Below are 27527 nucleotides of genomic sequence, written 5' to 3' on the forward strand. Positions count from 1 at the left end.
ATCTGCATCCCAGGCTTTTCTCAGGGGATCGGCTGGGATTTTTAGTGTGATTTTGGGAAGATAATTCCCAGGTGGCCCTGTCCTAGCCTGGCTCTGCTTGTCATATCTGGTTGGGAATCTGCCTGGAGTGGGGGCTCAGGACTCAGGGTCACCTTCCTAGCCATAGGCTGGTCTGAGTGTCAAGGGCTGCCTAGCAGGCTTACCTCACCAGGTTCTCTGGGCCCCAACCCCAGGCCCAGGCCAAGGGGAAGCCCCAGGTTCGATGCTGAAGGCACAAAACTCCTGGTCGGATGATGGGGGTGGTCCTGACAAAGTCCCTGCCTTCGGAGGCAACTCTGGCCACCAGAATAGAGAAAAGTGTAGATATTGGCGGGGAGGGGAGGGGGTGGCCCAACTGGGGGTGGAGTTCAGAGAAGTCTCCCGGGGCCAGGCATAGCCAGAGAGGAGAGAAGGGATTGGACTTCACAGAGAGGAGTAGAAAGGCTCTCTCCAGGTGACAGGAAAGAGATGCACTGAGTGGAAATGAAAAATCTGAGGCCTGAGGTTCCCCGAGAGCAGGTAGGGAGAAGCGAGGGGATGGAGCAGGTGGATGTCAACAACCAGGGTACAGGTCATACAAACCTTCAGTTCCTTGACTCCTCTTGGAAGGTTCAGGCTCAGAGGGCCGTCACTCAGCCGAGGCACACAGCTAGCGAGTGGCGCCGATGCTGGGGCAGGGCTGGAGGTGGGGGGCAGAGCTGGCCCCTGAGACTGGGGGGGGGGGGGGGAGCGGGGGCAGGGGGGTTTCCAGTGGGCAGCCCTCGGGCTGGGGCAGGTGCCGGGCCTCCTGCAGGGGCCCCCAGCTCTGCAGTGGCAGAGAGAGACAGGCCATGGCCCCTAGTGGCTCCTGCAGGGGGTGTTTATGGGGCTGGGGGAATCCCAATTCCTTCCACCTCCACCACCCCTGCCCCAGGCCTTTCATGTGCTCTGGCCCCCATTCTGCCTCATCAGCAACAGCTATTTTTATTCCCTGCAGTTTTCAGTCAACAGCCATCGATGGGGGGGATGGGGCAGCAGGAGGAGCAGGAGGGGCTTGAGGAGCAGAGAGGGAGGGGGTGACAGAGAAGCCGCTGGAGCCCTGGAAGGGAAGGCCGCCCCTTCCCCTCCGGTCTTGCTGCCCTCTGCCAGGAGCCCTAGCATGAACAGAAGGTGCAAATGCACAACGGTCACCAGACACCACTCCGTTTTTTAACTGGTTTGTGAAACCAGGTGCCCCTGCCCCCCTTCCCATCCCCACCAGGTAGGTGCTAGAAGGTCATGGTCCAGTTTAGACTTGGGTGGTGATATAGCTCAGTGCTTAAGAGCCAAGGGCTCTTTCGAGAGCCCCAGGAGCCGGGTTTCCAGTCTACGGCCTAAATAACCTCTGGCAAGTTACTTACTTTCTCCGTGCCTCAGTTTCCTCATCTGTCCAATGGAGTGTTAATAGTAGGACCGTGGTGAGGATTAAATGAGCTCATGAATGTGAGGTGCCCAGAACAATGCTTGGCAAGTAGTCAGGTCTCCCTAAGTGTTAACTAGTAGGTAATTATCACAGCTGTTACCAGGCTGTGACTCTGAAATCAACGTGGCCTCTTGGGGGTGGGGGTGGGGGTGGGGGGTTAACAAAAGGAGGGGAGGAGCCACAAAAGGTGGAGAAGGTGGGTCTGCCTGGCAGGAAGCGGAACGACCCTGTCCAGCTCTGGGCACATAGTTGGGAGGGGTTATATATATATTTTTTCCTATCTGGTCTCCCTCAGGTGAGGGAGACCCTTTTATAAAATGGACGGCAGACCCCCTTCCAAGAGGGTCTGCGGGGTTTTTTTTGTTTTTTTTTTAATTTTTTTTTTCAACATTTTTTATTTATTTTTGGGACAGAGAGAGACAGAGCATGAACGGGGGAGGGGCAGAGAGAGAGGGAGACACAGAATCGGAAACAGGCTCCAGGCTCCGAGCCATCAGCCCAGAGCCTGACGCGGGGCTCGAACTCACGGACCGCGAGATCGTGACCTGGCTGAAGTCGGACACTTAACCGACTGCACCACCCAGGCGCTCCAAGGGTCTGCGGTTTATAGATGTTTGCCGTGAGGACTGTGAAACCAAAAGCAAAACAGAGTCCCTTTGCCTTATATTTTAGTAAGATCTGCTTGTGACTCTGGGCTTTTGGGAAGCCTGTAAGTTCTAGATTGGCCCAGTTTGGGAGAAAGAACTTTTATCAGGGTAGCTGGTGGGAAAACAGCCCTGGAGCAGTTTCTGGGGGAAAGCAAAGTTCTCGGAGGTAGTGACAGGGCCACTGTTCCTGCCCCTTCGGCCACTGGCTGAAGGGGCAGGAACAGTCCACCAGCCTTTCTTGTGGGTTTCCAGTTAGAGGCCAAGCTTCACAGGCAGCAAGCACTTGCTTGCTCTTCCTGGGGCCACTCTTCCTGATGCTGGTGACCTTGATCCCCAGCCCCCAGGGCCTGGCAGGGCCCCCAGGGCCTGGCAGGGATGTGGGGACCTAGCGGGGAGGGCTCAAAGTTCACTGTAAGTGGATGGTGGGGGGTTGACGGAGGAAAGTGGGAGCCAGGTGGGCTCTGATCAAGTTTTTTTTTTTTTTAATGTTTATTTATTTTTGAGAGAGAGACAGACAGCGCGAGTGGGAAAGGGGCAGAGAGAGAAGGAGACACAGAATCTGAAACAGGCTCCAGGCTCTGAGCTGTCAGCACAGAGCCGGACACGGAGCTTGAACCCATGAACCGTGAGATCATGACCTGAGCCAAAGTCAGACACTTAACTTACTGAGCCACCCAGGCGCCCCTGGCTCTGATCAGTTTTGAACAATCCTCTTGTTAGTGTCTCAGTGGACCCACAGAAGGAAAAAGCCTGTCAGCCACGGTCTGGGAAGGGTGAGGGTGTGGGGCAGAGAAGAGAATAGAGGCAGGCATCTCCCGGGGTAGACTGTAGATGGAAATAGGCAGGGCAGGGGAGACAGGCATGTGTGCAGGGGGTAGATCTGCCCAAAGGTGGGTGAGGTGGGCCCAGATGTTCACAGGAGAGGGCGTGCACGCACAGGTTTTAAGGGTGGCATCCATAGAGCACTGGTGGTCATGTGTGCAGCTCCTTGGGAAAAGCCGAGCTAGCAGAGGGCAGGAAGCCCCAGGCCTGGCTGGAACTAATCAGCCTCCCCACCCTTTGGAGCAGCTGGGAAATGACTCATGGAAGTGATGCGTGTGTGTGTGTGTGTGTGTGTGTGTGTGTGTACAACTGGGCTGCAGAGGGAGTTAGGGGGTATATGAGGGTCGACTGGTGCAAAGAAACCCATACCTCGAGGAAGTCTCTTTACCAAGCTGTTGACCTGTAGTCCCCATTCCCACAATTCTTGACACGAGGCCCCAGGAGACCTGAGTCTAGTCCTGCCAGGTGCCCACCCCAGCTGGTACATTTTAGGGGCTTGGCCCAAGGACCCCAGTCTGCCCTTTGAAGAGGACAGACAGGTGAGGGTCAGGCCAGCCCAGTTCCCCAAGGTAGTAGCCGGCACATGGATTTATGTCAGAGAGCGGCATTCAAATTCTGCCTCTGTCTTTGTTAGCTGGGACATTGCTGGACACTCAGGAAGCACCCAATGAACATACCCATGACTGCTTTTCCTCAAGAAATAATTCTGAAGCCTCCACCTCATGGGCCTATGCATGTCAGGATGCCGAGTGAAGCTACTGAGATTTGGGAGCCAGAGGAACCAACCTCCTTCACTCCTAACAGACTCTTCCTCAAGCTGACTGAGTTGGAATTCTACATCTTAAGATGAATTCCTTTGATTTAAGGCTCAGTCTTGCGAGGGTAAACCCACTCTTGGGCCTTTGCTTCTAGGAGAAAAGGAGTCTAGGGCTGCCAAAAGATGAGCTGGGAGGGGTGAGAAGGAAGGGGGCACAGCTCACAAAACCCAAACACAGTCCATTTGAGGATCTATTTCCCATTTGTGGGTTTTTACTTCATCTGGCCCCAAGCCGACCAGAAACACCCTGGGGGAAGGAAAAGAGTCAGGTTTGAGAGGAGGAGGAGGCAGTTTGGGGAAAACTGATGTTTTTTGAGAGCTACTGGGGACGGGCAGAGAATGGATCTAATTGTGGGGGTGGGGGAGGGGCTGCTGACATATCCTGAACAACAAAATAACCTTGGCATATAGTAAGTACAAAATAAATGTGGCCACGCCTCTCTTTCTTACCCCTCGCGAAGGACACATAATTAGGTTGGTAAAATCGGGTGCCTAAAGAAGGAGGAGGCATGCGTTGATCCAGTGAGCCCCACATGGAAAGCGCAATCAACATTAGCCCACCCCTTGCCTAGAAACACCCCTCATGTGACCCTGATTGTTTCCGGAACTCTCCGGGCTCCTGAGTGTCCGGAGGTTTCCGCTCCCGGCTCTAGGCCTCCCTCCAAGACCTCTTGGAGCAGATTTCCTCTGCAGAGTGTTAGATCAGGAGGGGAGGGCACCCGGGGTGACTTCCTCCAGGCCCCTGGCCTGCCAGCGCCTCAGCCCTAAGTGCTGGCAGAGAAACAACACAGCTACCCCTTTCCCATCCCCCCTTCCCCCAGACTGCCCCAGCTGAGAAAAAGCTGTGACTTGAGATTTATAACTAGGGGGCATGGGGCTCTATTTTGTGTTTTGGAGCTGGGCCACAATAGGAATGCAGGAATTTGGGAAGGAGTCCACCCAGATGCCTGGTGCTGTCTTTGGCCAGGATAGAAAAAGTTTGATCTCTTTCAATCTCCCAGAAAGGTGTGAGTCTGAGCCCCCCACTGCAGGTGAAGCTAAGGAGGGGTCTCCGCTGGCCACATGCAGCTCTAAAGTAGTCTTGTTTCCAATCCACAGAGAAACAAAACAGCCTAACCCTGGAATGCAGCTTTGCAGCAGATGAAAGGCATGGTTGGTTGGCAAGAGGCATGGTGACTGGGGCCCAAGGAAGGCCAGCAAGCCACCTGCCATCTCTGCATCCACAGGGATGCACCCTAGAGAGAACAGGGAAGGCTGTGAGGGGCAGGTCACATCTGTTCTCAGGCTGGTATGGAGAGCTTCTCACAGTGGTTTTCACATCTCAGGGTGGTACAGCATAGCTGATACTTATCGGAGGATTCCAGGCCAATACAGTGCAATTTGGTGGGTTTCTGGATGTTTGAAAGAGTCTCTTTGAAGGCATAGGTATCCTAGGAGAGAAGGTTCTAGAAGCATATGGTGGGAGCGGGGGGGATGGTGGTGATGGTGTCTATCCTGAGCTGTGTTTGGCCAATAATTTGGGACAGTCAGGATCATAGATACATAGTTGTGAGAGTGTTGAACTGAGAGGAAAAAAATCAAGATCTGATAGGCTTTCACAAAAGACTAGAGGTGAAGAGGTATAATGAACAAGGGCAACTTGTAGGATGTAAAGTCCTATACTTTGATTTATTTTAACCTTGCATCCTGAAACGATTATTAGTTTCAGTTTGTTTTTTTCAGTTCTTTTGGATTTTATACATAGACAATCATGTCATCTGTGAACAAACACAGTTTTATTTCTTCACTTCCAATCAGCATACCTTTTATTACCTTTTCTTGTCTTATTGCATTAGCTAGGACTTCCAATATATTTTGGAAAGGCGTGGTGAGAGGCAACATCCTTACCTTGTTCCTGATCTTTATGGAAATCTTCTAGTTTCTCATCATTAAGTACTAGGTTAGCTGTAGGGTTTGTTTTTTTTTTTTTAATGTTTATTTTTGAGAGAGGCAGAGAGAGCACAAGCAGGGGAGGGGCAGAGAGAGAGGGAGACACAGAATCTGAAGCAGGCTCCAGGCTCTGAGCTGTCAGTACAGAGCCCAATGTGGGGCTCCAACTGACAAACTGTGAGATCATGACCTGAGCTGAAGTCAGACGCTTAACTGACTGAGCCACCCAGGTGCCCGAGCTGCAGGTTTTTTTGTAAATGTTCTTTATTAGGTTGAGGAAACTCTCCACTATTGTTGAGTTGTTCCTGTTTTTTTGTTTTGTCTTGTTTTAAATCATGAATGGGTGTTGGATTTTGTCAAATTCTTTTCCTGCATCTCTTTATATGATTATGTGGTTTTTCTCCTTTAACCTATTGATGTAATAGATTACATTAACTGCTTTCTTTTTCTTTTTTAAATGTTTATTTTTGAGAGGTGGGGAGGACAGAGGATCTGAAGCTGGCTCTGTGCTGACATCAGTGAGCCTGATGTGGGGCTCAAACTCACGAACTGCGAGATCATGAGCTGAACCAAAGTCAGACGCTCAACTGACCGGGGCACCCAGGTGCCCCAACTGATTTTCTAATGTTGAACGTGCTTGCACACTTGGGATAAATCCCACTTGGTTGTAGTGTATACTTCTTTTTTTTTTTTTTTTTTTTTTTTTTTAATTTTTTTTTCCAACGCTTTTTATTTATTTTTGGGACAGAGAGAGACAGAGCATGAACGGGGGAGGGGCAGAGAGAGAGGGAGACACAGAATCGGAAACAGGCTCCAGGCTCCGAGCCATCAGCCCAGAGCCCGACGCGGGGCTCGAACTCACGGACCGCAAGATCGTGACCTGGCTGAAGTCGGATGCTTAACCGACTGCGCCACCCAGGTGCCCCAAGTGTATACTTCTTTTTATACACTGTTGTATTTGACTTGCTAATATTTTGTTTGGGGTCCACCTGGATTTAAAAGAGAAAAATCAATTGCACAACTTATAGGATGGGGGAAGATCTAATCTGACTACAGTTCATTAGGAGATCAGGAGTGATTGTAAATGCCACCTTATGAGGAGGTGGCTAAAGAATGCCATCTTGGGATGAATGAATACAAAGGGTGTCTAGGCTGGGGAGAAAAGGCCTCTCTCTCTGTGGTCAGACTATATCTGGAATTGAGTGTTCCAATCTGGCAGCCCCACAGAGAAAGACAATGCTGGGCTGGACCTGCTCCAGAGAAGGGCCGCCTCACCCTCTAGCGTCCTTACTCTCGGCTCCCTGCCTATGGACAGCTGGCCCCAGCCTGGCTCCCCGACTCCTCACCCTTCTTTCCCCACCCTCACCCCTGTCTGCTCACCATCTCCAGGCCCCCAAGATGGCCTCACTTTACACACCACTTCCGCCCAAACTTCCGTTTCAGTGCAGGTTCCGTTGGGGCTTCTCACTTGCTAAACGGGCTCTAGCCCTGGCACTCAGGGAGCTGGTTTTATTCTTGGCATGGCCTCTCATTTATCACTCTCTAAAATTATCTTATTTGCTTCCCTATTTATTATCTGCCTCCTCCCTCTGGAATGCAAGCTCAATGAGGACAGGGAGTTTGCCATTGTTACATTCTGGCTCCTAGCACGAGCCCAGCACAGAGCAGATGCTCAAGAAATGTTGGTTGAATGAATAAATGCATGATCTAGGGTGGGGGTGGGGGGTTGCTGCTCCTCTCTGGGCCTCAGGTTCCCCATCTGTAAAATGAGGAAGCTGGACTCCTTGATCTCTTGGGTCCTTGCAACTCCAAGTTTCTTAAATTCCGTGGGAAGAGGTTGCGTAGAGCCCCCTGCAGGCCCTCAGCTGCCACATCTCAGGAACAGACTGGGGTGGAGACCAGAGTCTAATCTCTGGCTGGTGGAAGGAAGATTTAAGCTGTCACGTTGGCCCCGTTTACTCCAGGTTGTAGCTGGAAGAGCCACGTGGAGATGGGCCAGCATGACACCCAACCCATGCTATGGGGCATTGTTTTGCTTGTCCCTGCCAGGAAGCCACCGTGCACATATCCCAGGAAACCTTTCATTCCTCCACTGGTGTCCACTGGAAATAGCACAGTTTGTCCTGTCTACTCTAGACATATCGAAAGGGTGGACACACTGCCCCATGTGAGGGGCTCTCCAGGGTTGCAGGGTGAAGTCCAGACGCCCAGGCCTGCTATAGCCAGCCAGCTGCCCAACCCACCTTCCCCCAATCCCTGAACAGATTCTGTGCCCCACAAAGACTGACACAAATGCATCTCCCTATGTCCTGCTTCTGTCTTTGTTCTGGCTGCTCCCTCTCCCTGGAGTACTATTCCCCTCCATTCCTCTGTGTTTATAACTTAAGCATCCTTTCAGGCCCAACTGAAAAGCCACATCTTTCCTTCTCTGACCTGGAAGTAGCCATTCATTCACCTGAACTTCCATAGCACAACGACCTCCCCTGTTTAGAGTAAGCATTGATTTCTCCTCATGTCATAGTTATATGTCCCCATGTCCCCTTTCCCCTAACTACCAGCTCTCAGAAAGCAAGATGCCCGACTGGTGCATCTTCAAGTCCTGTTCGGGGCTAGCTTAGCTTCTGGCTTATTAACAGGATGGATGGATGGATAAATAAATGAGCAAATGGATGAAACAATGAAACATATCGGAATCCATTTTAACTATGGAAAGGTCTGCATCCAAGTTTTCATCCGCTCATTCTTTCAGCAAACATGTACTGAGCACCTACTCTGTGCCCAATCCTGGGACTGGGCATGGTGACCTAGACAGACAGTTCCTGTCTTCTTGGCATTTCAGTCTAGACAAATAAATTAGGCAAGTTACTTGTTTAAGTAATTACCAATTATGACATATGATGTCAAGGAAAATACAGAGGACTGTGATAGAGAGTAGAGAAGGAGAAAGCCACTTGGAGAAGAGACATTTGAGCCTAGACTGGGGTGGGGGTGGGGGGGGGGATAAGATGGAATAGCCATGTGAAGAGGGAGGGGAGCACAGGGCCAGGTAAAAGCCAAAGGCAAGCATAAGCCCAGTGGTCCAGGAGCTGGAAGGAGGCCAGTGGGACTGGGGCAGAGGGAGCAGGGAAGAATCAGGAGACAGGGTGGAGAGGGAGACAGGGGCTGGATCCCCAGGGCCTTGTAGGCTACCATAAGACATTTAGGTCTTGTTCTAAGCACAACAGGAAGTTGCTGGGGAAATTTAAGCAGGAGAAACATGATTAGTTTCTTATTCTTAAAAGATCACTAACTGCTCTATGGAGCAGGTTTGCAGGGGGGCAGGGCAAAAGCAGTTATCAGGAAACAGGTTATTGTGAGAGCTTATTGTGATATGGTCTAAGGGGAAAAGGTGGAGGACGTGTATATTTTGGAGATGGTATTAATGGAACCTTGGATGGGCTGGACGTAGAAGGCGAGGAAAAAAAGAGCATTCAAAGAGGCACCCTGAGATTTGACTGGAGGAACCAGATGGATGGATAGATGTTTTCTGGGTTGGGGAAGCCTGCGGGTTGGAACAGTTGAGGAAGGCAAATGTTTCATTCCAGATATCATAGGTTGGGATGCCTGTTAGCTATCCACACAGAGTGGTTCAGTAGGCAGTTGGATATATCAGTCTGGAGTTCAAAGGAGATGTTACGACATTCCTGTAACACAATTTACAGTCCTAAGAATGATGCCATCCAGACCCAGAACTGGGCCCTGAGAAGCTTTAGAGATTGAAGAGAGGAAGAGGAACAAGCAAAGAAATTGAGAAGGAGCAGCCAGAGAGGTAGGAGGGAAGCCGTGGCTATGCTCTCATGGAGGCTGAGCGAGTAGAGGCTTTCCAGAAGGGGGCTGCAGCCAACTGGGTTGAATGCTTCTGAGAGGTTGAGGGAGGTGAAGACAGAAAAGTGTTCAGCAGACTTGGCAGCAGAGAGGGTGCTAGTGACTTGACAAAAGCCATTTCAGTTGAGTGGGGGAAATGGAAGCCAGGTTGGAATGGGTTAGAGAGCAAACAAAAGGTAAGGAAGTAAAGACAGCTGGTGTAGACACTTTCTAAGAAGCTTCTCCATGAAAGGAAATAGGAAAATAGGGCAACGGATGAAGGGGCATGAGACCGGGAGAGCTTTTGTCACCACTGCCATTATTTTCAAGATGGGAGATCCTGGTCATAGCCAGGAGGAGGTTCACAGTGGTAGAGAGAAGATAGCTAGAGAATGAGGTCCTTGGGAAGGCAAGAGGGGTCGGGGCTGAGCCCATGTGGAAGGCCTCGCCTTTGGTGATTCTTCTTCCAGTTTTGCGGGATGGTGAAGGCAAGGGGCGGGGCATGAAGACGGTTTTGTTGGTTAGATAGGGTGCGATGCTATGTTCTCATCGAAGACTGAGGCAAAGTCACCAGCTGAGAGCATCACGGGGAGGGGGGTGGTAGATTAGAGGAAAGAAGAGAAGGCATGGAATAGTTTTCTCAAAAAGTGGAAAAGCAAGAGGCGCCTGGGTGGCCCAGTTGGGTAAGTGGCCAACGTCAGCTCAGGTCACGATTTCACAGCTCGTGAGTTCGAGTCCTGTGTCAGGCTCTGTGCTGACAGCTCAGAGCCTGGAGCCTGCTTCAGATTCCGTGTCTCCCTCTTTCTTTACCCCTCCCCACTCACTGTCTCTCTCAAAAATAAACATTAAAAACAATTTTTTTTTCACTATTACTTATGTGGGCTTTTCTTTTTTTTTATATGAAATGTATTGTCAAATTGGTTTCCATACAACACCCAGTGCTCATCCCAAAGGGTGCCCTCCTCAATACCCATCACCCACCCTCAAAAAAAATTTTTTTTAAGTGGAAAAGTGAGGTGAGACCATCAGAGAAACCTGCAATCCCCAGGGCGGAAGTGAGGATAAAGGTGGAGTTTGTAACCACAAAGTCACCTGTGAACCCAGCCAGGCCTGGTCTTTGCTCTGGCAACGTCCGGCTGCCCAGGGGCTGATTCAGAAACACAGCTGGGAGAGGGGGGCTGGGGTTTCCCCAGGTGAGTGGAATGGAAGGAGAGAGAAGGCAAGAGTTGAAGGTATTTTCGAGGAGGGTTTATAAGGATGGCTCTTGTCACCGAGACAACACGTAGGGAAGTGAGGTCAGAGGGCTCTGTAGGAGAGGGAGAAAATGCAGAAAAAAGGCGTGAGGGCAGGAAGCAGCCCAAGGATCACAGTGACAAGGGGCACTTGCGCCTGAGGGTGAACTGAGGAAGGAGGTGGGGGGAGGGGATATCAGAGCAGATGTGGTCTCTGGTCATGATTTAGGTACAGGGTGTGCTTACAGGAGAAAGGGGCAAAGGTGGAGGGTTTCTCGAATTCATTCATTCATTCACTCACTTACTCACTCACTCATTCATTCATTGACTCATTCAATAACCTTTTTGCTCCGTATTAGGCACTTTGGTGGTACAAAGAAGCAATCCATTCAGCCAGGGTGCCCAGGGAGGTTGAGTCTAGAAAGACTAAAGTTCTCTGGGGTGACAAAAAGAAGCAGTGTTCCAGGAGGCAAGCAGACCATAAGCAAAGGTGTGGGGGTAGGTGTGAAACAGCTTGGCCCATTTGTGAGGACGGACGTAGCATGGCCAGAGGATGGGCGCGTGTGGGGCAGGAGGAGGGGGTCAGGTAGGGATTGGATCGTGGCAAGCCTGGGGAGCCAGGTGGAAGGGTGTGGACACACTGCTAAGCAGTGAGAAGCCACTGAAGGAGGAGGCGGGTTTGATCAGATTTGTGGCTTTGGCAGTGCGGATGGTGGACTGCAGGGGAGCCCAGTGGGGAGTGGGGAAGCAGGTGGGGTGTTTGGATGGAGCAGGTGAGGGGTGATGAAGCCTGGAGGATGGGGAGCCTTGTGGGTGCTGGGCCTGGGAACGGAGCAGGTATACACCAACCAAAACTGTGCCTCAACTGGCCTCGCCAGGGAGGGCACTTTCCCTCTCACATACCAAGACATCCAGATGCCAAGGGGCTTCAGGGCTGGTGAAGAGGGCAGGAGAGAAATTTAGGGTGAAGTGCAGATTTTGAAGGGAGAGACAAGGAGTCCGTCTGGGGCCGCTGGGATCAGCGGGAGGAGGTGCCAGGCTGGCTGTGCCATCTGTGGGTCTGGAGCCCAGGGTTGAGCCCAGGTGAGCGGAGAGAGGCGGGGACCGGGCGGCAGTCGTTAAACAGACCTGTACCAATGTGCCAGGCACCAGAATCAGTGGTGACCCCAAACCCCAGGCTGTGAGGAGTCTGGTGGGGGAGACAGATACCACCAGGCAATCACATAGGCAGGGCATGAATTACCATTTATCTTAGAGCTTTGAAGGCTCTGGCTGCACAAAGCTCTGACCTGACCGGTCTGGGGCCATTGGGGAAGTGGGAACAGATGCGGCAAAGCCATAGTGACCATGGAAAGGAGGTGGGTGGTGGCTACCCCCCGGGGCAGGGATGGACACAACGAGGAGGGGTCCGTGCTGTCAAAAGGAAAACGGGGCTACAGACCAGGCCCTGGAGAAGCAGTGTTTTCCAGGAGTGGGAAGGAGGAGTTCACAAAGCTGAGGTGGAGACAGTGGCCAGAGGGATAGGACAGGCCCTCCTCTCAGGAAGAAAGGCAGTGGCAGTGTGAGGTGCCTGAGGGGGACCAGGAGGGCCAGCTGAGGAGACACTGCTGGGTCTGGCCTCTGGGGGCCTCCAGGGACTCCAGTGAGTGTAGTTTCCACGAATGCCGGGGCGGAGCCAGACTGTCTCTGGTTCTCTGTCGTCCCGCTTGGGCCCCTGTGAAGGGCAGAGTGGACAGCATCAGGCCAGAGGATTGTTGCCAGGCGTGGCCTGTGAACTGGGAGGGAGCCCAGCAGCCATGGGGGTCTCTCTCCAGGGCCATCCGGCAGGTCAGTGTCTTCTGTGTGGGCGTGTCTGTAGGGCAGCGACGGGCTGAAGGCGGGAAGGTGTGTAGCAAATGGTAGGGTATGACTGTGGGGGGTGTGTGTGTGTGTGTGTGTGTGTGTGCACATGTGTGTGCTCACACACGCGCTCCCATGCACACGATGGGGCCGATGAGCAGCTGAGGACGGGGTCAGCAGGGATGAGCAGAGTCATCCCCGTGGAAACACGACTCCCTGGGTGATGGTAGGGAGCAGCTGGGCAGCCAGGCCCGGGGGCGTGGCTGGCTCTGCCCAATGGCTCTGGCCTCTCCCTGGGCCGCCCTCCCCACCTGTTGACCAAGCCTGAGGAAGTGCCGTGCCGGCCAGAGCAGGGGCACTGCAGAGGCATCTGCACCCTCTGAAAAAGAGCTGCCCTCCAGTCTAGCTCTGGATGTCTCTGGCGGGGTCTGTCCAAGCCCTCTGGGTGGAGACATTGCTCTGGGGTGTCTATCTGTGCAGACCTTGCATGGTTTGTGTGACCGGACCGCAGAGGTCTCCCTGGGCCTGCCTTCGGATGTGGGTCATTCCCCAGGGCCTTTCTGATAAGTGACCTACCACCTCCCTTCCACAGGGAAGGCTGGGCAGGAGTGAGGCTGCCAGGAGAGGCCAGAGGACAGTCCACACAGTTTCCACAGGCCTCTAAGGCTCCGGATGGGTGCCCCTTCATCCACCCGGTCCGTACGGGGACCACCAGCCAAAAACCGTCTCTGGGAGCTCTAGCCCTGCCCCCACCATTGAAACTGTCCTTGACTTTGTCCCCATAACCTTTCCTTTGTACCCTCCTCTTCCATGTTAGTATCTGCAGGCTCTCCTGATGTGGCCCCCCGCACACACCTTGCATCTTCCTGTTCCAGCTCCCCTGCTTGCCCGTGGGTTAGATCCCACAGGTTCCATTGGAGGGGGCTGCTGGAACCCTCTGTGGAGCCGGGATCCCTTCCTGCTTCCCTCTCCCAGCCCGACATCATGCTTCCCCAAACCTCAGGACAAGGTAGTCCACACCCTACATCTTTCTTTCCCCTTCCCTCCAGGCCAGGAATGGCAAATACAGGCAGATTCCCTACATTCTCCTTTCTCGTGCCCTGGCAGACATCACTAATCAATCACGGCAGTCTTTTTGCACCAAGTCTGGCCGCAACCTCGATGGTATCTGCCCGCATCTCCAGGCAGCCAATAGCAGCTGATCCAGGTCAGCCCTCAAGATGAAATTCATGTGCCCTTCCTGCTTTAGGCTCCTCCCAAACAGGCCCTTCATCTTGGTGCATCCTCTGGGCCCACCTGCACATTCACATCTGACTCCTTTCCACCTCCCTACACAATAGAGGCCACTCTTAAGCATGGCCAGCTGTGGTTCTCTCTGTCCCCATAGGCCGAAGCCACCCAGTTCCGGAGCGTGGACCCAGGAAGTGGTTGAGGGCACTGGGGCATTGGCCCCAAGTCCTCAAGACCGAAGAGGTTGGTCTGCTGTCAGTCCCGAGGGCAGCCAACCCCCTGCTGGGGAGAGCGTGGTGCAGGGCTGGGGGTGATGCGCTTACGTCCAGCACCTGTGCGGCAGCAGCACCCAGGCCTTGCAGGTGCATCTCCCAGTCCCGACAAGGCTTGCACGCCGACCTCTCCGGCCTGGCCTCCGGGGCAGGCAGGAGGTGAGTAGCGGACAGCAGGCCCAGGGCGGGGTAGCCGCCCAGTTCCCCGGGGGGCTGCGCACAGCAGCTTTCCCGGCTACCTGCCACCCTCCTGGCCGCTGAGCCCAGGATGCGAGGATGGCCAGCTCATCTCTGCCCACTCTGGTGCCCCTGGGCCCTGAGAGCCTGCGCCCCTTCACCCGGGAGTCCCTGGCAGCCATAGAACGCCGGGCAGTGGAGGAGGAGGCCCGGCAGCAGCGGAACAAGCAGATGGAGATTGAGGAGCCTGAAAGGAAGCCACGCAGCGACCTGGAGGCTGGCAAGAGCCTGCCCCTTATTTATGGGGACCCCCCACCGGAGGTCATCGGCATCCCCCTGGAGGACCTGGACCCCTACTACAGCGACAAGAAGGTCTGGGCCTAGGAGGGTTCCCTCTACCCATGTGTCCATCATCCGTCTGTCTGCCTGTCCGTACAGCTCACGGCTCTCTCTCTGCCTCAGACCTTCATCGTGCTTAACAAGGGCAAGGCCATCTTTCGCTTCTCCGCTACACCAGCTCTCTACATGCTGAGCCCTTTCAGCATCATCAGACGTGGTGCCATCAAGGTGCTCATTCACTCATATCCTGCCCAAATGGAGCGAGAGCAGGGGCATGAAGGGGTTGGGGACGGGCAAAGCCAGGTGCTGTGGGTGAGGAGGCCCTCCGTCCACCTCCCCTCCCCACCTGCTCCCTCACTTTCCTTGACCCTCCCCCTGACGCTGTTCAGCATGTTCATCATGATCACCATCCTGACGAACTGTGTATTCATGACCATGAGCGACCCGCCTTCCTGGTCCAAGCATGTGGAGTAAGTCTTCCCCTTCTTGGAGTACCCGCCCCCCCAACCCCAGGCTTGGGACACAGCTCACCCTGGGGGGCTGTACTTTGAGGATACTGCTCTTGTCTTCCAGGAAGACACACACTCTGTAACTGTCACTCCATCAACACCGTAAGCCCTTGGGGTGGTGCACATTGTCCCTCTCACCAATATCCTCAACCCCCTGGGTGGCATATTTCATTTTTGTGACCTCCTTCCTGGGAGGTCTGTCGTTGCCACACCTGCCCCTGCCTGCCCTCTCCCCACCAGGTACACATTCACAGGGATCTATACTTTTGAGTCCCTCATCAAGATGCTGGCCCGAGGCTTCTGCATTGACGACTTCACATTCCTCCGGGACCCCTGGAACTGGCTGGACTTCAGTGTCATCATGATGGCGTGAGCGGGGCCCAGAGGGCGTCCCAAGGCTGAGGAGGGGGAGGGGAGGGGGCCAGGCTTCAAAGAGGGCAGCTGAGTGGGCTGACCCTTTGGGAGGGGTGAACCGTGGGGATCACAGGCAAGTGTGCAGTGAGCTGTCCAATTCCAGGAGCTGCCATTTCTGGAGTCTGGCTTGGAGGCTCTCCCAGCGCATGTGCAAACACACATGGCAGCCCTGGACCCCAGTCCCACAGGCCCTCCAACACTGGGACAGCTGGGCTATGCCCAGCAAAGTTCCTGCACTGTCTTTCCCAGCTCTCGGGCCCCAACAGGAACCTTGGGGTGTCTGACCTGGCCTTTCCCCCAACCCCTGCGGTAACCCAACCACAAGGATTCCATGGGAATCCTCATTCTGGGCCTGGAGAAGCTGCGATTTCTGCCCTAACACCCACTTCTGACTCTGACACAGCCTTCACCTCATCCCCCCTGCCCAGGTACCTGACAGAGTTTGTGGACTTGGGCAATATCTCAGCCCTGAGAACCTTCCGGGTGCTGCGGGCCCTGAAAACCATCACAGTCATCCCAGGTACTGGGGAGCTGGGGGACCCCCTGCCTGGGCCAGCAGGCCTCGCCCCATGCCCAGGCCTGGAACGTGACACACAGCTCCAGGAGGCTGACCTAGGGTCATAACACTCTCACACCAAAACCTGGATACACAGGGAGGCCCCCACTGCCAGGGAAGAGAAGGGGCCAGAGGCTGGAAGATGGGCACTGGAGAGGAAGCCCAGCACAGACTCTGAGCCAGACTGCCTGAGCTCAAGTCCCACTAGCTAACTTGGGCTTTACGCAAGTGGTTTCACCTGTCTATGCCTCAGTTTCCTCCCCTGTAAAATATGGATAATAATGGCACCACTCATTGGGTTGTTAGGAGGGTTACATGGGCATGTTCTCCCCTAGTCCAACCCCCTCAAACTGTGGCTGAGGAAGGTGAGACCCTGAGAGACCCTGGGAGGGGAAGTGCCTACCAAAGGCCATACTGCTCGCTGGCCACCGAGGGAAGCCACCGTGCCTTTCCTCGACGCCAGCTTCCAGCATCCTCAGAGCTCAGAGTGTTTTGATAAGAGGGCGGTTGAGCACCTGTTTTCCCAACAGGCTAAGATAAGGAAATGAACTAATATGGAAGCGAGAGACACTCTGATTAGGCCCAAAGAAGTTATGGCTCTTCTATAAATGATGGGAATCTGTCCCTGGAATTCTGTAAGATGTTTTATGCCTTTGCCCAAAGAGGCAGGTTTGGAGATGTTATTATTATTATATATAGATATTATTATATATAGATATATAATAATATCTATATTATATATAGATATTAGTATCTCCAACTCAGTCTAGAGCTTCTCAGAGTGAATCCTGCTGTTCCTTATATGTTAATAAGAAAAGGGGTTCTGGGGCACCTGAGTGGCTCAGTGGTTGAGGGTCCGACTTCGGCTCAGGTCATGATCTCCCAGGTCGTGAGTTCGAGCCCCACATCGCTCTCTCGGCTCTCAGCACAGAGCCTGCTTCAGATCCTCTGTCTCCCTCTCTCTCTGGCCCTCCCCCACTCACTCTTGTTCACACTCTCAAAAATAAACAAACATTTAAAAAATGAAAAAAGAAAGGGGGTTCTGTTGTCAAGTAAGTTAAGGAAACATGGTCTTAAAGTTTTCGCTTGTTTCTGTAGGACTTGTCAGAGCCTTTGATGGGATAATTTACAGTGACTCTCCAAGAGCAGAATCTAGAGCTGAGCCCTTCCCAAACATGATTGAACCCCTTCTTTTAAGGGCACAGCTTGGGAGATCAGTGTTGTGTAGAACACACTTTGGGAGTGTTGCCCTAGTGACATTCATGCAACTCCACCGTGTGCCCGTGTGTTACTCTACGAGTCAGGCAACAGCCTGGAAAGTCCTTATGTAAAGTGCATTCTTCTGGTGGCCGAGGCCCTGTGGCCATTCGAAGGCTCCACATCAAGGATGTGATCGGAGGAGGGTGGGGTTAATCTGGGAAGGCTTCAAGGAAGTGGTGCCCCTAGTAACTCACGCCCTGAAGGAGAGATGCAGTAGGCAGAGGCTCCAGAGGATAGCGGAGTGAGTTATCACCCCGCCCACCCCCTTCACTTACCCTCCTCCCTATGGTCAGGGCTGAAGACGATCGTGGGGGCCCTGATCCAGTCGGTGAAAAAGCTGTCGGATGTGATGATCCTCACCGTCTTCTGCCTGAGTGTCTTCGCCCTGGTCGGGCTGCAGCTCTTTATGGGAAACCTGCGGCAGAAGTGCGTGCGCTGGCCCCCACCCTTCAACGACACCAACACCACGTGGTACGGAAACGATACGTGGTATGGTAATGAGACGTGGTATGGTAATGAGACGTGGACCGGCCACGAGAGCTGGGCCAGCAACTCTACCTTTGACTGGGACGCCTACATCAATGATGAAGGTAAGGAATGCGGGGGGGGGGGGGGGGGGGGGGGGGAAGGCCGGTGGGATCTGCCCCAGCCCCTAGGGCAGCCCCTTGTGAGATAAGCAGCAGGGGAGACCTGAGCTTAAATCCATCACTTACCAGCTTGGGTATCCGCTGACACGTCCCTCGGTCTCCCTAACCCTCAGTACCCTCCCCTATGAAACTGAGGCAACAATACCTTTCTCAAAGGGTGAGCGTGACAATAAATGACCAATTGCTCTGAAAATCCTAAAGCTTCTGCTTTGAAAAGCAGCGGCCCATAGTCCGTATTCCCTAACCTACACGTTCCTTGTTTTCCTCCATAACACTATGTGCTGGCACCCTGGCAGGGTCACCACCAGGCACCCGCACGCTCGCCTATTCACATGCCATACTTCACGGGCACACACGCGCAAGCCACACAGTCTCGCCAGCCACACTTAGTCTACACAATGCCTTCTAGCAAATTAGAGAAAGGCACCCCTTCTTCAATCTGGCCCCTGGATTCTAGCTCCCCCGCCCCCCCGGCCTGCTCACCCCTCAGTCAGGGGCCCTGCTCAGGTGCGTGGTGGCCCCAGGCATGCGCATTGCATGTATGGTCCTGCCGCCTCTCTGTGCCTCTGCTGTATCCCGACTGCCCAGCCACAACCACAGCAGGGCACTGAGCTGACTGCTTGCGGCCGAGATCCCTATAGTGCATCTACCCAGAGACCTTAAAGGAGGGGGAGGGGCACCCAGAGAGCATCCACTTGGTGTATGTGGTCCACACAGATGTGTCCACAGGAGTGCAATGGGTGCATGTGTCCACAGTGTGTCCACGTGGGTGACATGTTTCCTTTGTGGCCTCTGACTCCCAAAGGGAACTTCTATTTCCTGGAGGGTGCCAATGACGCCCTGCTTTGTGGGAACAGCAGTGATGCTGGGTGAGTGATACTGGGGAGTGGGAAAAACTGTCCCAGGGGTGTTGGAAGATGGGAGCTGATTAGGGACAGGAACGTGGGGGTGATGGGAATTTGAGGAAGACCCATGGACATGACTGAAACACTTCCCTGTTTGGGGGATACAGACAGAACTATAGGATTTTTTTTCCCTTGGGCTCCCCCATCTGTCCCTCAGCTGGTATTCTCTTCCCTCCCTAAAGCCAGCACCCCATTTTATCCCCAGGCACTGCCCCGAGGGTTACGAGTGTATCAAGGCTGGGCGGAACCCCAACTATGGCTACACCAGCTATGACACCTTCAGCTGGGCCTTCCTGGCTCTCTTCCGCCTCATGACACAGGATTATTGGGAGAACCTCTTCCAGCTGGTACAACTGCCCCCACCCTGCCTCTCAGCCCTACGGCCACCTCTCCCATCCCTGCAGTCTTCTCAGGGCTTGGCGGGACCCAGAGCAAGGCCACCTCCTCCCTGAGACTCCCCTCCGTGCCCCTACACACAGGTTCTTGGAGCCCTCTGACACTGGGGACCCACCCACATCTGAGCCACAGCCTTTTCTCCCTTTACCAGTTTTGCCTTAAGTACTGAGATCTGGGCCTGGCACAGACCCCCAGGCCTCACAGGAAGCAGTCGAGCCGCTTAGAAATTCAACTCTGCTCTTACACAGTTATTTAGCTTCTACTGTTTGCATGGAAGGCAGGTTGAGTCTAGAGCAACAATGCCTTCTGGCCACTGATAATGTTTCTAACACTGACGATATTAACGATAGTAATAATGACAACTACTATTTGTTGAGCTCTTACTAGCTGCCAGGAACTGTAGAACTGTAGGATTCAACTGACCCCAAAGCTCATGTTCACCATTTTTTACATCCTGGCTCTCTGATCTCAAGATGTCTATCTCAGGTCCTCAGGGATCTCTAAGCCAGGAGACCAGGGAAGTCTGGATCCCAAGTATATATTTTGAAGCTCCCCAGAATGTGGCTTAGCCTGCCAAAGATGACCATACCCTGCCTCAAGGTCCTCAAATCGCCAGGCTCTGTGAGGGACCTGTTTACCTATCTGGGCAATGGGTATGTGGAGAGGGGTGGTGGGTGAAATCCAGCAGGGTACCATGTGACACCCCCTCTCTTCCTCCCCCCACCTCTTAGACCCTCCGAGCAGCTGGGAAGACCTACATGATCTTCTTCGTGGTCATCATTTTCCTGGGCTCCTTCTACCTCATCAATCTGATCCTGGCAGTGGTGGCCATGGCATATGCAGAGCAGAACGAGGCCACCCTGGCTGAGGATCAGGAGAAAGAAGAAGAGTTTCAGCAGATGCTGGAGAAATTCAAAAAGCAGCAGGAGGAGCTGGAGAAGGTCTGAACTCAGGGAGAGGAGGCCGAGGATCCAGGGAGCTCCCTGCCCCTCAGCCTGGGTTCTCCCGGGCAGGCGGAGGGTGAGGGAGAGTCATGGGGTAGAGGTTGCAAGGCAGGGCGAGCGCCAGGCCCCAGGCCTAGCTGGGGGCTTTGGTGGGATGGGAGGTCTAGGCAGTAGAAAGAGTAGTTTGCAGCTTTGTGCCTCTGTTTCCCCATAAACAACAGGGATCTGGAGCAGTTAAACCTGAAGTAGCCTTCCAGCTCAAATATCTATGGTTTTGGGATTCTTTTGGGGCAGGAAATGGGTCTGTGCTGAGGGAGAGGTGGGTCCTAATGAGGGCCCAGGGAGCGGCTGCCCATTTCTTACCATCTCATCAAGTGTAGGGTCAATCAAAGCTTCAGAGAATGGAGGGTCTTTGGGGATGAAGGTCTTCAGTCACTTTGGCCCCTACCCTGTCAGCCCCACTGCCGCAGAGATTGCCCCCCAAACTGCACCGGGCTCAGTGCAGGAAAAGAAGAGGGGCCCCCATCCTAAAGCACTTGGAAAGAAACTCTGAGAGTCAGTCCATCCACTGCGCTCAGAGATGGACTCCATGCGCACCACCCTTGCTGACCCACAGGCCAAGGCCGCCCAGGCTCTGGAAGGCGGGGAGGCACATGGGGACCCAGCCCACGGTAAAGACTGCAATGGCAGCCTAGACACATCACCGGGGGAGAAGGGGCCTCCAAGGCAGAGCTGCAGCGCAGACAGCGGTATTTCTGATGCTATGGAAGGTGAGTGCTCAACACCCCTGTAGACATCCTGTTCTGCCTGTCCTGCCCATCAGGCCACTCGGGCTCCTGGTAGGGGGGTGCACTTGGGGACCTGGCTGGGCCCAGCATTGGGAGGACAGTACTTTATACAGGTGTGGAAGAAATGGCTGTGGTAAATATAGTGCTGGCTTAGCTTGGCCCAGTCCTGACTGCAATGCCAGGCTGCTGTGGGAACTGGGGCTTTCCAGGAGAGCCTGGGGGGCTGCCAAGGCAATGGGGAAGGACAGGATAATAATACTAACCAGCAAGGCCCAGTGTTCTGCTAACTGGAAACCCTGCTCCTCGGTGTCTTCTGGGTGAAAGTTAAAGGTCAAAGATCAAACTCTGCCCGGGTAGAGTCACAGATTCTCCATACTAAATCCCTGTACTGCCCTTATAAGTCTCAGGGAAAGAATGGGATACGGTAACAAGGGCAGGGTGGATAGACACAACATGGATAGATGGATGGATGGATGATGGATGGAAGGTTGGATGGATAGGTAGATGGGTGGATGGATAGGTGGGTGGGAAGGTTGGATAGATGGATGGATGGATGGATGGATGGATGAATAGATATATGGATGGGCTAAAGGTTAATGAATGCGAAGAGACATAAGTGTATGGATAGATGAAAGGAAAGGAGGGAGGGAGGGAAAAGGGGAGGGAGTGAAGGGAAGGGAAGGAGGAAGCAAGAGAAGGAAGAATAAAGGAAATCTGACAAAGAAGAGATCTGGTCCCCTTCCCATGTCCCCCTCCCCTTCCTTGTGCCAGGAAGGACTTGGAGGGCCGAGAACTTTGCAGACCTCTGGAGGGCACCATCTCACCTGATTTTGTGTGACAGGCATCCAGGAATCTGTGCTCTGTCAGAGAATGCCCCAGGAGATGCTCAGCATCACTGGCTGAGGAGATCACTCAACACTGCCCTTGCTGGGACCCTTGTGAGAAGTTTTGGGTGTCAGACATTGTTTGAGGCACCTGCCCTAAGCACCCAGCTTGGGGGTAGGGATATTACCATCAGAGTAGAATCTGCAGCCTTTGAGAGGTCCAATTCCCTGCTAATTCCCTGGGGTGTCCCAGTCATACTGTCAAACCCAGGTCCCCATGGGACTGCCCCCCCTCCAGTCCCCTTTCCTCATCTACAAGTTTATTGGCTTATAAACTTCTGGTGGTAACGAAGCGACAGCATGCCTAGGCTGAGGACACCCACAGGCAACGGAGGCCTTGAAGGCCAGGAGGAAGGGCAGCTTTATCCATGGGCCTAACAGCGTTCTAGTGCTAAGGTGGCAAGAATAGACAGTGATTCCAGAAAGCCACTGTGGTGGGAAAGGACAGACTGGCTGGAGACACTCTGGTGGTGTCAGCTTTACTGGGAATGGGAGGGAGAGCCCTCAGGGGGAACCTCGGTCTGCTCCTGAGTGGCCCTGGCCAGCAGCAGGTGGAATGGGACCCAGCCCTCTACAGTGGCCTCCCACCTCTCCCGAGGGACCCTCGCGCCCAGCCAGAGATCACAGCTCCAGACCTCCGTCAGGGAGTGAGAGTCATTGAGGGGCAGGCTTTGTGCGGTGGGTGCCCCGAGAAGGAGCAGCTGCAGGTGGGGCCTTAAGAGAAGGGGCTTCAGACAAGCCTGGCTAAAGGGGTGGTTTTCAGGGTCAGAGCAAATGGGCAGGGCTTTGGGGGTTGGACCCCGTGGGCGGGGCCTGCAGGGGCAGGTCTTGAGGGTGACTGGGTGAGAGAGGGGCTTGGTGTGGGCCTGGCTGAAGGCTATGGGTTGGAGAGGTGGAGTTCAAGGGGCAGGCCTAGAAGGTGGGACCTAAGATACAGGCCCGGGAAGGAGGACATGGGTGGGATCCTCATCAGGTGTGTTTCTACCCTGTTCCCAGAGCTGGAAGAGGCCCACCAGAAGTGCCCACCGTGGTGGTACAAGTGTGCCCACAAAGTGCTCATATGGAACTGCTGCGCCCCATGGGTGAAGTTCAAGAACATCATCCACCTGATTGTCATGGACCCCTTTGTGGACCTGGGCATCACCATCTGCATCGTGCTCAACACCCTCTTCATGGCCATGGAGCATTACCCCATGACAGAGGAGTTTGACAACGTGCTCACCGTGGGCAACCTGGTAGGGAGGAGAGAGGGAGAAGTATCTCTCCCACGCAGGACAGGAGAGGGGCCACAGGGCCCTATGGGGCCAGCTGGGCTGCTTGGAAATATGTGGCACTATTGGGGGGCATACAAGGGTCATTTTCCCAGCATAGGGGGGGCATGAGCTGATGTACAGGGAGATATATGGGGTGATCCATGGGACGTGGAGTTTGGGTTTTAGGGTATTTGCGGGCAGAGAGAGTAGGGATGAAGTGCTGGACATTTTAAGACCCAGAGTCAGGGGATCTGGGGTCTAGGTCATGCCCTGGAGGCAGAGGTGGGGGGATGGTTGACAGGTCTCCACTTTCAGAGGTTGTTGTGGGCCTAAGAGGGACCAAGAGACCTGAAAGTGGGGGCGTATAGCCATGGGCACCCAGGCCCAAGAGGCCCTGGGGCATAGTACCCCAACCCCAACCCCTGCCCACTACCATTTCTCCAGCACGGTCAGGCCAGCTCCCCTCCAGCCTTTCCTGCCCCGCTATTGTTGACACACACTGATCCGCCCCGCTTATCCCTGCCCATTAGGAGCATTATCACCTCGTTTCCAGCCTCCGTGGAGCCTGACAAAGGGAAAAAGCCGCCTCATCCTCCAGCCCTGCCCCGCCCTTCCCAATTCCCTTAGACATTTTTCCAGATGGCAGATGGGCAAGATGTTCTCCCCACCCCGAGGGTGCGGGGAGCCCGGGGAGAATAAAATTTGGGGGCCAGCAGCAGTAGGAGGACTGTGTGGGTGGCATGGGCATCAGACCCTAGACTTCCCAGCCTGTGCGAGGCGGGCACTTCTATCCCATGGAGATGCCTGTGGCAGCCATGCCAGGCTGGGCTGGAGGGGCAAGGGCGTGCTCTGGGCGTGCAGCTGCTGGGGTGTGCGTGATGGGCCTCGCCCGCTGCCTGCTTACCCCCTGCCCACACTCTGCTGCCGTCTGGGCACCTGCCACGGCCAGGGACAGCTACTGGGAGGGGCTCAGCATGTGCACAGGCAGGCTGTGGACCAGGGCAGCTGGTGCCCGGCAGGAGGGGGCCATGCCCAGGGAGCTTTCAGAGGCTAGGCAGCCCGTGCACCCCTGTGCCATGTTTGTGGGGAGCAGCTCTGGTCTTCCCATGGATCCCTGACCTCACCCCCTTTTGGCCCCTACCGTAGACTTCTGAGTCCACTGAGATTTGCTGAGTTCTGGGACCCCTGCCAGTCAGGGTAGAGAGGGTAGGGTGTAGAGACAGGAAGACTGAACTAAGCACCCCAACACCTGACTTTGAGATCTGACTCGTTCCCGGATGGGTGGCAGGAGCGAGCACTTGCTGTTTCTCTCTCTGAGCCCTCAACGTTCTCATCTCTGGGACAAGTGACAGTCACTCCCAGCTGCGTAGGGAGCGGCACACCAGTGAGGTCATGATGTGAACCACAGAGTGCTCTATGAGTTCTAAGTACTGTGGTGGAGGTCGGCCCCGAGAAGTTAAGTGACTGGCCCATGGTCACAAGGCCAGAAGTGCATGGGTTCGGGTCTGTCTCTGCTCTGTGGCCCGGCCATTGCACTCTTCACTCACATCCACACACATGTGGGCGGTGGGTTCCGCTGCCTGCCCCCCCCCCCACTCAGGGCTCTGGACCGCCCCCCTCAGGCCCCGCGGGCTCTGCCAGGAGGTGGAAGTCACGGGGAGACTCCAAAGGCCCCGGGCTCCCTGAGGCTCTGTGACCCGGATGGCACCCCACCCCACAGGTTTTCACAGGCATCTTCACAGCAGAGATGGTACTGAAGCTCATCGCCCTGGACCCCTACGAGTACTTCCAGCAGGGCTGGAACATCTTCGACAGTATCATCGTCACCCTCAGCCTGGTGGAGCTGGGCCTGGCCAACGTGCAGGGACTGTCCGTGCTCCGCTCCTTTCGGCTGGTGCGTGAGGCCCCGGGGCCAGGCTGAGGAGGGGTGGGGTGGGGGTGCCAGGAGGGCCAGAGGAGAGATCCCCAAGAAGCCACTTGTGCTTCTCAGAACACTAGGACCCTCTCTTCCTAGAAATGGGGAGAAAGAGAGCACCCCCCTTATCACAGATGGCTGCCGGGGGCCGAAATGACAGCCCCAGGAGCTGACCCCTAGTGACCTTGGGTGACAGTGGAGCAGGGACCATATTGCAGACCTGAAGCCTGGGACTCAGGAAGCATCAGTAGTAGAATTGGGAGTCCAATTTAGTATCCTGTCCACCACCCTATAGGATTGCTTCTGTATTTTTTTAACTTCATTATGGGGCCTTTCGTTCGTGCACAAACATATAGAGTATAATGAACCTCTGTGTACCTGTCACCTACTCCAATGGCCATTAACCTTCTGTCATTCATGTTCCATCCATCCCCCACTTCTGGGGGGGGAGGGGAAGTAGGTGAAAGCAACTCCTGACACAATGTCACTTGTAAATACTTCAGTCTGTATCTTTAAGAGATGAGGGACTCTTTCTTTTGAACACATAAAGAGGATGAGGTGATCGGATAGGAGCATTCCCATTTAATAGAGAGGCAGACTGAGGCCTCAGATCACTCATGGGAGAGTTCTTTCTCCTAAAGATGCAGCTCCCTCCGGTTGGGCCGGGGGTCCCTGGGCCTCATTGTCCCCTGCCCTCCCCCTGCCCGGCAGCTGCGTGTCTTTAAGCTGGCCAAGTCTTGGCCAACGCTGAACATGCTCATCAAGATCATCGGCAACTCAGTGGGCGCGCTGGGCAACCTGACGCTGGTGCTGGCCATCATCGTGTTCATCTTTGCCGTCGTGGGCATGCAGCTGTTCGGCAAGAGCTACAAGGAGTGTGTGTGCAAAATCGCCGCGGACTGTAGCCTGCCCCGCTGGCACATGCACGACTTCTTCCACTCCTTCCTCATCGTCTTCCGCATCCTGTGCGGGGAGTGGATCGAGACCATGTGGGACTGCATGGAGGTGGCCGGCCAGGCCATGTGCCTCACCGTCTTCCTCATGGTCATGGTCATCGGCAACCTAGTGGTGAGTTACGCCCACTGGGTGGCTCCCCCACCCCCACCCGGGAAACCCACGCATATCCTTTTCCTTTATTTTGTTTTAATTTATTTTTGAGAGAGCAAGCAGGGGAAAGGCAGAGAGAGAGGGAAAGAGAATCCCAAGCAGGCTCTGCGCTGGCAGCACAGAGCCCGACATGGGGCTCGAACTCATGAACTGTGAGGTCATGACCTGAGCCAAAATCAAGAGTCAGACTCTTAACACCCCCCACGCTTTATTTCCTTTAATCGGGCTGTCCTTCAGGGACTTTTTTTCCCCATGTGGTCACGCTGTATGAAATCCCTAATACTTGCCTGTGTCCTACCTCTCCCACCCAAGAAGGCAATTTTATATGGTTTAACCCAGTGGCTCTCTAAATATTATTTATTTATTTATTTATTTATTTATTTACTTATTTATTTATTTATTTATTTAACGTTTTTATTTATTTTTGAGACAGAGAGAGACAGAGCATGAACGGGGGAGGGTCAGAGAGAGAGGGAGACACAGAATCCAAAACAGGCTCCAGGCTCTGAGCTGTCAGCACAGAGCCCGACGCAGGGCTCGAACTCACGGACCGTGAGATCATGACCTGAGCCGAAGTCGGACGCTTAACCGACAAGCCACCCAGGCGCCCCAACCCAGTGGCTCTCTAATTTTGACCTGCTTGAGGATCACCTGGGAGTTTCTTAAAACCCAGATGCCTGGCCCCACTCCCACAGAGTGATTCAGCAGCTCTGAGCCAGGGCCTGGGAATCTGCATTTCTAACGAATGTGGCTGCTGCCGGTGCAGAGACCACACTGTGAATAGTACTGTTGAAACTTAGTGTTTGGGACAAAGTAACATGATAACTGGAGTCAGACCCACGCTCCAGTCCCAGCTCCGTTGTCATCTGTGTGACCTTGAATAAGTTACTGCTCTCTGGTCAGCTGGTTTCTCTGACTTCACATGGAAAAAAATGGCGGGCACCTCACGGGGAGGCTGAGAGGCTTGACTGTGACAATGTGCAGGAAGGTGCCACGTAGGGTTGGCACCAGAACTTCTGGGCCTCCTGTCCTTCTCCCACCGGCTCACCCCTCTCCGTTCCTGGAATCACCCGGGAGCAGGGAGAATCCAGAGATGGCATAAACTGCCTCCATCCTGCCGCTTTCTGTGGCTCAGGGCTTGGCCTGTGGGGCTGGCGCAGGGGTGGAGCTGCAGGAGGCCACGAGGCACAAGAGTGGGGGCTGTGACCAGCATTTCTGTGGTAAGGCCTGGGAAGGCGTGTCTCCTCGTCCTGATACCCACGACTCCTCCCCTGGTCGGGGTGGGTGGTGTTCCTGCCAGGACTGCTGTGCCTGGCTGCCCC

General features: G+C 54.3%; 1 protein-coding gene across 2 annotated transcripts in view; it reads left to right on the plus strand.

The window, feature by feature from the left end:
• SCN4A (sodium voltage-gated channel alpha subunit 4) overlaps positions 1 to 27527 on the plus strand; it is a 45015-nt gene that overhangs the window by 1750 nt on the left and 15738 nt on the right. The window contains exons 2-14 of one of the 2 annotated variants that reach the window (XM_058703242.1): positions 13997 to 14660; positions 14751 to 14869; positions 15008 to 15097; positions 15377 to 15505; positions 15979 to 16070; positions 17660 to 17956; positions 18819 to 18882; positions 19124 to 19265; positions 20046 to 20255; positions 20875 to 21028; positions 22927 to 23165; positions 24904 to 25077; positions 25810 to 26166. In XM_058703242.1, coding sequence (XP_058559225.1) covers positions 14388 to 14660; positions 14751 to 14869; positions 15008 to 15097; positions 15377 to 15505; positions 15979 to 16070; positions 17660 to 17956; positions 18819 to 18882; positions 19124 to 19265; positions 20046 to 20255; positions 20875 to 21028; positions 22927 to 23165; positions 24904 to 25077; positions 25810 to 26166 — 2340 coding nt within the window. In that variant the 5' untranslated portion in view covers positions 13997 to 14387. Of the gene's footprint in view, positions 1 to 13996; positions 14661 to 14750; positions 14870 to 14935; positions 15098 to 15376; positions 15506 to 15978; positions 16071 to 17659; positions 17957 to 18818; positions 18883 to 19123; positions 19266 to 20045; positions 20256 to 20874; positions 21029 to 22926; positions 23166 to 24903; positions 25078 to 25809; positions 26167 to 27527 lie in introns of those variants that run through there. The other variant, XM_058703241.1, reaches the window with a different exon arrangement.

This window comes from Neofelis nebulosa, chromosome 16, assembly GCF_028018385.1.
Source record: "Neofelis nebulosa isolate mNeoNeb1 chromosome 16, mNeoNeb1.pri, whole genome shotgun sequence".
NCBI classification, from domain to species: Eukaryota; Metazoa; Chordata; class Mammalia; order Carnivora; family Felidae; genus Neofelis; species Neofelis nebulosa.